Here is a 9,601-nt window from a genome sequence, read left to right on the forward strand (position 1 = left end):
GTTCTCTCCAGAGACACCCGCTTGAGCCTCTCCCCCTCCTGATGGGCTCACATAGCTGATGATCTCCCCCCCCCCCTTGAGCACAGCCTTCAGGGCTTCCCAAATCATAACAGGACTCTGCTCCGCCCTTGCGTGGACATCCCAAGACTCTTCGGTGGCCTCTGAGAGAAGGGCATAAAACTTCTCCTGCCCTGGCAAGGAGAACTGGGTGATGATCAGAGAGTTGGCAAGTAAGGCTATAGGACAGTCCAGCAGCATGTACAAAGAAATCTGTCTGGCTGTATGGATTGTGTCTTCATGAAAAGATAGTAAAGTCTCTGCCTGTGGAGTATTGGCCTCTCTAGATATCAATTAGGCCGAAGCGAGCCATGAAGAACCGCAGCTCCTCCATAGGACCCCTGTTCTGCTTGACCTGGGATGATCTGTCCCTTTCCGGATCTAAACACATAATTGCAGTCCCCATCTAAGATGAAAGGAAGAGAGTACACCCATAAGCTGTCTTAGGTAAGCCTGCTGGCCCTCATTAGGTCCATAGATATTAGAAAGCACAAACTGCTTCCCATATATGAAACAGTCGAGGGCTATATAGCTGCCCTCCGGATCTGTCGCTGATCTGCCCAGAAACAATGGAAAGGTCTTATGTATCAATGCACAAACCCCCCCCTGCTTTTGGTATTATAAGATGAGAAAAATACCTGCCGCCAACACAATCCCGTTGCAGCTTTCTGTGTTCTGCATCTGACAGATGTCTCCATAATCCCTGGAATGTTAAAATTCAGCATCCTCTTCCACTTTACAGATGTTCCTGTACCATGATCATTGAGGGACACAAAATTAGCAAAGGATCTAGCCATGATCACCAGTAAAGACCCGTGAAATCCTGCCTTATAATTCTGTACCATCATACTTTTTATAAAGTATCCAAACCCTCCTCCTCCTTAGCCCCTGTACAATAAAATTAAATCCCTGAACAGCCACTGCCAAAAGAAAGTGGAAGGCTATGCCCCGCCCCCCCCCCCCCCCCCCCCCCCCCCCCCCTTCATTGAAATTGTATCAAGAGGTGACAGTTACTGCTCTGTGATCTGGACTTTTGTCAGTATCAAGATGTGTAACTTAAAAACATTTGTCTTTCTCCTTGGACTTTGTGTTTGAAATTTCTTTTGTTTTATATCGTGTATTTTGATGAAAACTTAATAAAATGTAATTGAATTCCAGGGGAGCAGAAGCAAACCAGGAGTGTATCAGTCTACTACGAGCATATCATGTGGTCCTTTGGGACAGGTCCATCTTTCACCCTTACAGGCCCGACTTCTCCCACTGCACACTATCTGATCGTGGGCTCCAAGATTTACTCCCAGGCAATCTCCTGAACAGCTTTGGGAGCTTTGAATCTGACAATTAGAGCCAAGAGAGGTCTGGGGATAGGTCTTCTGCTCCAGTCATTTGGGTAAAGAGCAGTGGGTTTGGGGAGAAGGAGGGAAGCGGTCATTAGTGAGTGAATAAGGCAGGTGGAAGCAGCAGGGATAGGCTCTTGATCCTGGGATTTAAGCTTGATTCCTTACCTAAATTTCCTTCTCAGGTTTCTAATCTCTCTATTTTTTTTCTTGTGCTTTATTCTGTGGCTGAGACCATTTTTAGACACAAGTGACTTGAAATCCTTGTTTTATTCATCCATGTTAAATCATGATGGAGAGCATTGCAGTAATCCATTCTCCAATTTTAATCGGTTGGCTTCAGATAATACAAAAACCCACTGTTAAACTAATTTTTGATAAGAAATTTGACCACATTACCCCTTTTTTTATTACAGCTGTTTTACTGGCTACCAAGTTCTCTACATATCCAATTCAAAATCAGGGGCCTCATTTTGAAACTACATCACTGGGGTAGCCCCCCTTCCCCCCTTGAATCTCTTAAATCCATATCTTCCTGGTCATACTCTCATCTTCCCAACATGTTATTAAAAGTTCCCTCATTTAAGGAAATTAAGTAGGAAAGAATCTGAGAAATAGCTCCTAGTCTATGGAACTCCCTTCCTTAACTTTACGCCTGGAGAGAGATTTTAAGAAATGCAAGAATGGCCTTAAAACTTTACTGTTTTTGCAAACATTTGATAGCAAAAAGGACTTTACTTCTTTTAGTACTTATCTGTTTTGAATTAATTTTTGTACTTTTGCTCAGATTGTCATTCCCTGTACGTACCCGGATCAGTCCAGACTCCTGGGTTATGCCCCCCCTCTAGCAGATGGAGACAGAAGTTTTCAAACAAAACTCCGCCTATATCTAGGCTGGTGCCACCTACAGTCTGGCAGTCTTCTTCTGTCTCCTAGCAGGTGGAGAGGGTGCAAAACCTGCAGTCTGAGCTGAGGCCTAGTTTAAAAAAAAAAAAAAAAAAAAAAAAGGGAAGGTTTGATTTTAGTTTCTTAGTTGTTTTGACTGGTAGAAGATTGTGAGGCTCGGACCGCAGTTGATTGCCTGCAGGTCCGAACTAGTCTCCTCCCGGGGTGGGGTAAGGTCCCGCGGGGGCCTTCCCTCCTAGGAGTTGAGCTCGCTGAGGGTGGGCTGAGGGCCCTTGCCAGCGTTCTTAGCCTGGGGGTGATACCGGGGAACTCGGGTCACTCCCCCCAGGTGGTCCCGGAGCCGGTGGCGAACGGTAAAAAAAAAAAAAAAAAAAAAAAAAAAATTATTTACTTGGTTTGTTTTTTTTTCTGTGCTGTCTCTCTTGCTTTCCCTCTTCTCTCCTGCTCGTTGGTTCGCGAGGGGGAACGGGATCGGCGCCGCGGGTATCTACTGTTGTGGTTTTTTCTCTGCTCTGAGAGAGCATGCCGCGGCGGCCGGTTTGCAGGGCCTGCGGGGCGGCCCGTCGCCTATCCCGGGACAGCCTTTGTTCAGGCTGCGTCTCGGGCGGCGAGGGCGGTTCAGCGGGCGCTAGCGCAGAGGGGCAGCGGCTGCCGGAGGCTTCGGGACGTAAATCGGGGGCCGTAGGTCCGTTCCCGCGAAGCGCGGGAACAGCCGCCATTTTGGCAGCGGCAATTTCAGCGGCGGGAAAACCCGCCATTTTAGGCTCAGCAGGGCCAGGTTGCGAGGCGCCCCCGTCGCCGGGGAGACCGGAGGACGTTCCTCCCGCTCTGTCCCCACAGAGGCGGGTCCCCGAGGGTGACCAGACTCCTGTTCTTAGCGATCCGGAGGAGGATCCGGATCGCAGCTCCTCTGACTCCTTTTCGTCTGAATTCGTGCTGGTAATGCATAAGGCCTTTAAGGCTAGCAGGCAGGCCAGGAAAAGATCGCGGGGAGCGCCGGATTTGGTTCGGGGACCGGACCCTAAGAGACGTGCCCGGTCTCTCCCGGTCTCGGATCCCCCGGGGGGAGCACGCCTGCTCCGTTTGGGGGCTCCGCGGGGGGATGCCGAGTCGGAGTCCGAATCCGGGGATCCGGAGGAACTGGATCCGGATCCGCAGTCACAGCCGCGAGGCATTGACAGAGAAGGGGATCAGGGAGCCAGTGGGGCGAGTGGTCTCCACGCCACGGAGGGGGATGACCCCAAGGTGGTGCGTCTATTTCGGCGCGATGAGTTGGCGCCATTGATTCCGGCGATCCTCGAGGAATTGGCGATAGATTTGCCACGACCGGAATCGCGCTTAGGGCGTACAGACCCCGTGGTGTTGGGGCTGAGGGGACCTCCGACGGCGTTTCCATTGCATTTTTCGGTGTCCGACTTACTTTTTAAGGAGTGGGACACTCCTGATCTGGGGTTGAAGGTGTCCAAGGCCATGGATAAGCTTTATCCCCTGACAGAGGACGCGCTTGAGCTGTTTAAGATTCCAAAACTAGATTCGGCGGTGGCGGCGGTCACCAAAAGGACCACCATCCCGGTAACAGGAGGGACAGCTCTTAAGGATTTGCAGGATCGTAAGCTGGAGGTGCAGCTTAAGAAAATTTTTGAAGTCTCCGCGCTCAGTGTAAGGGCGGCGATCTGTAGCGGTTTCTCTCTCCGGGCAGGGCTCAGGTGGGCCCAGCAGCTTTCGGCTAACAAAGGTCTGTCACAGGAGGAAGCGCTGCAGGCGACTCGTCTGGAGGCGGTGATTGCCTATAGCGCGGATGCCTTTCATGACTTGCTCCGTTCGTCGGCTCGGGCGATGGTCTCCGCGGTATCGGCTCGGCGTTTGTTGTGGCTCCGCCATTGGGCGGCGGACGTTTCGTCGAAGGCTCGGTTAGGTTCGTTGCCGTTTAAAGGGAAGTTGCTTTTTGGTAAGGAACTGGAGGATTTGATTGAGTCTTTGGGCGAGAACAAAATACATCGGCTGCCGGAGGACAGACCGCGATCAAGGGGGACGCCGTCCACGCGAGGTAGATTCCGTGGGGGTCGTCGGCCCCGTAATGCGCGAGGGGCGGTCTCCTCTTTTCGCCACAATGCGGCTAGACAGCAGTCGTACACGCAGTCCTTTCGTGGCCGCCGGTTTGGCAGAACCGGGACCGGGTCCGGAACCCCGGGCGGGAAGCTACCACAATGATGGGCAGCCGGCCCACTCTCCGGTACCGGTGATAGGCGGCAGGTTGATGCAGTTTGCCAGGGAGTGGGCCAAGATCACGTCGGATCAGTGGGTGCTGGATGTGATAAGTCGCGGCTACGCGTTAGATTTTGCACAGCGGCCCCTTCCCTGTTTCATGGTGTCGCCATGCGGGTTCTCGGAGAAGCGTCAGGCGTTCCGGGACACAATCCGGCATCTGTTAGCCCTAGGCGCGATTGCGCCGGTGCCGTTCCGCGAGCTGCGCGACGGCAGGTATTCCATTTACTTCCTGGTGCCAAAGAAAGAGGGCACGTTTCGTCCGATCCTCGACCTCAAGGGCGTCAACAGGTGCTTGCGGGTCCCAAGGTTTCGCATGGAGACGCTACGATCGGTCATCGCGTCCGTGAGACAAGGAGAGTTTCTCGCGACTCTGGATCTCACGGAGGCGTATCTGCACGTCGGAATCCGCGCGGACCACCAACGCTACCTTCGGTTCGCAGTGTTGGGGCAGCATTTCCAGTTCCAAGCGCTGCCATTCGGGCTGGCGACAGCCCCGCGAACCTTTACAAAGATCATGGTGGTGGTAGCGGCTCATCTTCGCAAGGAAGGGTGTCTGGTGCATCCGTATCTGGACGATTGGTTGATTCGGGCGAAGTCCGAGCGTCTCTGTCGGTTGGCGGTACAGCGAGTGGTCGATTTGTTGCAGAACCTTGGCTGGGTAATCAATCGGGCCAAGAGTCGGCTGGAACCGTCGCAATCCCTGGAGTTTTTGGGAGCGTTGTTCGACACTCGGCGGGGCATGGTATATCTGACGCAAGAGCGCAGAGTCAAATTGCAGGGCCAAGCCAGACAGTTGTTGGCCAAGCCCATGCCGGTCGTCTGGGACTACCTACAAATGGTAGGGTCCATGACGTCCACGCGGGAATTGGTTCCTTGGGCGTTCGCGCATATGCGGCCTTTGCAATTGGCCTTACTCTCCCGCTGGAATCCGGTGTCGGAGCAGTTCCGTCTTCCGTTGCCGCTGCTGCATTCGGCTCGTTCCAGCATGGCCTGGTGGCTCTGTACCGGAAACTTGACCAAGGGCATATCGCTGACTGTGCCCTCGTGGACGGTGGTCACCACGGATGCCAGTCTGTACGGCTGGGGCGCGGTGTGTCTCCGGAGTTCGGTGCAGGGCACCTGGTCCCCGACGGAGGCGACGTGGTCCATCAATCGGTTGGAGACCAGGGCAGTGAGGTTAGCCCTGCGGGAGTTCTTGTCGTTGGTACGAGGCCGGGCGGTCAGGATTCTATCGGACAATGCGACCACGGTGGCGTACATCAACCGGCAAGGCGGCACCAGAAGTCTACCAGTGGCCGCCGAGGCACGACAGTTGATGGCATGGGCCGAACGGCATCTGCAATGCATAGCGGCGTCGCACATTGCGGGCGTGGAAAACGTTCAGGCGGATTTCCTGAGTCGCAATCGGCTAGATCCCGGCGAATGGGAACTTGCGGACGTAGCGTTTCGGAAAATTTGCGCCAGGTGGGGAACACCTGTTCTGGATCTGATGGCGACGTACAAAAATGCCAAAGCTCCGCGATTTTTTGCTCGCCGCCGGGAGACGGGGGCGGAAGGGGTCGATGCCCTCGCGTTGCCTTGGCCGACAGGGGTGCTCCTCTATGTTTTCCCTCCGTGGCCCCTCATCGGTCGGACGCTGAGGCGCATAGAACTTCATCCGTCGCCCGTGATTCTGGTCGCTCCCGAATGGCCGCGGCGACCCTGGTTCGCGGATCTTCAGAACTTGGCGCTGGAGCCTCCCCTTCGGTTTCCTTATGTGCCGGACCTGCTACATCAGGGTCCCGTTTGTTTCGACCAGGTCGAATGCTTTTGTCTAGCGGCATGGCTTTTGAGAGGCGTAGGTTGAAGAAGCGGGGGTACTCTGATGCGGTGGTCACGACTTTGCTACGGTCACGCAAGCCTTCCACTTCCCTGGCGTACGTGAGGGTGTGGACGGTCTTTGAGACTTGGTGCCTGGCACAGGATATTCGGCCCACGCAGGCTTCTGTGCCGGAGGTGTTGCATTTCCTCCAAGATGGCTTGGCGAAGGGCTTGTCTGCCAGTTCGCTTAGAGTGCAAGTCGCGGCCCTTGCCTTGCTGCGTGGACAGGTCCAGGGGAGGACATTGTCGGCGCACCCGGACGTCGTGCGGTTCCTCCGAGGGGCTAAGCAATTGCGGCCTCCGTTCCGTTCTCCGTGTCCTTCTTGGAGTTTGAATTTGGTTCTGAAGGCTTTATGCTCCGTTCCCTTCGAGCCCATCCGAGGAGCTACTGTGAAGGACTTGACGCTGAAGGTAGTTTTCCTGGTGGCAGTCGCGTCAGCGAGGAGGGTGTCGGAGCTCCAAGCCTTGTCTTGTCGGGAGCCTTTTTGAGGATTACGGATTCGGGAGTGTCGCTTCGTACGGTACCTTCCTTCTTGCCTAAGGTGGTTTCTGCGTTTCATCTCAACCAGACGGTAGATTTGCCTTCGTTTTCTGAGGCTGATAGGTCGCTTCCGAATTATCGGGACTTGCGGCGCCTGGACGTGAGGAGAGCCCTTTTATGTTATCTGGAGGTGACGAACCCCTTTCGGAGGTCGGATCATCTCTTTGTCTTGTGGGGCGGTCCTCGGCGCGGGCAGGCGGCTTCCAAGACTACTATTGCCCGTTGGTTGAAGGAAGCCATTGGTTCCGCATATTTGCTGCACGGCAAATCGGTCCCGGCGGGGCTCAAGGCTCATTCTACGCGTTCTCAAGCGGCTTCCTGGGCGGAGTGCAGTCAGGTTTCTGCGGAAGATATTTGTAAGGCAGCGACCTGGAAGTCGTTGCATACCTTTGCGCGTCATTATCGCCTGGATGTTCATGCACCAGGTACCGGCGGTTTCGGGGCAGGGGTGCTCAGAGCGGGACTCTCCGGATCCCACCCTAGTTAAGGTAGCTCTGGTACATCCCAGGAGTCTGGACTGATCCGGGTACGTACAGGGAAAAGAAAATTAGGTCTTACCTTAGTTAATTTTCGTTCCTGTAGTACCACGGATCAGTCCAGAGTCCCGCCCGTCGAGTCTGCTGTTCTGACGGAGAGTCTGGGGGAGACTGTTTGGTTCCTTTCTATTTCTGTTTTCTCTTTCTCCGTTATCGATGGCTCTGGTTCTGGTCCCATTTGGGGGATAGTGGAGCCGTTAGTTTGGTTGGTAGGTTCCTGTATATAGTTCGTTTGTAGTGATTTTGGGGGCTTCATCTGCTTTGACATTAAGTAAGACTGCCAGACTGTAGGTGGCACCAGCCTAGATATAGGCGGAGTTTTGTTTGAAAACTTCTGTCTCCATCTGCTAGAGGGGGGGCATAACCCAGGAGTCTGGACTGATCCGTGGTACTACAGGAACGAAAATTAACTAAGGTAAGACCTAATTTTCTTTTTTAGATGGGTGTGTTTGTGGGTTGTTTTTTTTTCTATTTGTCTTATTTTTATTATTTTAACTTATTGAATTGATTTATTTAAATGTATATATTTTTATTGTACATCACTTTGATTTTCCTGGAAGAAATGCAATTAAATTAACTAAATAGGGAATTCTCACTGTGTCTGAGATTTTATTAAAGATGTGCGTAAAGCTCAAATGTGTTCCTCCCATGCCTGAGTTGTGATTATAACCTCGTTGTTCCCTTATTTTCTCTTGGTTTTAAATGCTAGATTTGAGACAGAGGATACTCTGTCTGGGCCATTCTTGATTGCTGTAAATGGGGTTAAGGCCACAGTGGCAGAGAGAACATATTGGCAGCTCATCAAGAAACCTGATATTTCTCTGATGGAAGGTGAGTTTTTTATTTAGATTTTAGAATTTATTTATTTTTTTAGATTTTTTTTTTTTTTTATATTCTGCTTTTTGCACTTTTTTTTTTAAGCACTTCAAAGCGGATTACATTCAGGTACTGTAGGTATTTCCCTATCCGCAAAGAGCTTACAGTCTAAGTTTGTACCTGAGGCAATGGAGGGTACAAGGTCACAAGGAGCAACAGTGGGACTTGAACCCTGGTCTCCTGGTTCATAGCCCACTGCTCTAACCACTACTCCTCCACTCCGAGTTACATAAGGTAGGATGTCCTGATGATGCCATGTCATTGGAACAAGCAAAGGTTTTACCTTGTTGATTGGACTTATATTTCCAGTCTCTCTAAGAACAAAAGGCTTCCATATGTGCAAGTATTAAAACCAGAACTGGCTAAATTTGTCTTTGATGGCAAGAAACTCGACATAAGTACAAAGTGGATAGGTTATTTCCTCAGCAGATTAGCCACAAACTTTGGAAAACGGTGGAGTAGAATTCTTGGAACCCTGCTATAGGTTATGCAATACTTGCCTTTCCTCCTCCTTCATAGGGGGAAAGGAAAGTAACATTTCTGCCCTTTCTCATAGGCTCACTTTCTCTCCCATCTGCCCATCAGCTCTCCCTTCCTTTCCCTATTTCATGGCCTCTCAGCTCAGTACAGTGACTTCTCTACAGCCATCCCTCTTTGCATTTTCCATTGTTGCCCCTCCTCTTCACCACTGGCCATGTCCTCCTTAAGATTCACCCTTTTAAGCTTTCCTGTTTTACCAAGAGTCTCTCCAGAAAGCCACATCATCTTCTCCCTAGGATTCTAACTTGCTCCCATGGGTCATAGATGTAGTGAAACTGAAGTTTTAACTGTAAATATTTTTCTGCTGTGTAAAACTCTTTTGAGAACATTTGTTTCCTGATGTATTGAGCTGGACTGCAGATGGCAGCATAACTATGCAGTGTTCCATAATCGCCAGCAGTTAGGCTATGGAGAGATTTACACAGTTCCTCAATGTCCCTGGACTGTTAAGAATGCGGGAACATCTGTCCACAATGGTAAGTTAGTTTGGTCATGTTCCAGCCTGAAGCATCAGTAGCAGAGCTCATGAGCATACATGAAGGACATTACCTTGTCACAAGTGCAGTTTTTGACTGCTCTCACTGTAGACTTTTTCTTCTTCATGTTCTGAAAGAGACTTTTTTTTTTTAAGGTAGTACTGAAAAGTTCTGTTGGTACTGAAGAGGCAGCAATAACTAGAA

The 9,601-nt window shown here is 51.4% G+C and overlaps 1 protein-coding gene across 2 annotated transcripts in view; it reads left to right on the plus strand.

Moving 5' to 3' along the window:
• The window catches only part of TCN2 (transcobalamin 2), a 54,381-nt gene that overhangs the window by 41,709 nt on the left and 3,071 nt on the right, over positions 1 to 9,601 (plus strand). For both annotated transcript variants that reach the window (XM_029570928.1, XM_029570927.1), the window contains exon 9: positions 8,215 to 8,336. In XM_029570928.1, coding sequence (XP_029426788.1) covers positions 8,215 to 8,336 — 122 coding nt within the window. The remainder of the gene's footprint in view (positions 1 to 8,214; positions 8,337 to 9,601) is intronic.

The sequence above is a fragment of the Rhinatrema bivittatum genome, chromosome 11 (assembly GCF_901001135.1).
Source record: "Rhinatrema bivittatum chromosome 11, aRhiBiv1.1, whole genome shotgun sequence".
Classification (NCBI taxonomy): domain Eukaryota; kingdom Metazoa; phylum Chordata; class Amphibia; order Gymnophiona; family Rhinatrematidae; genus Rhinatrema; species Rhinatrema bivittatum.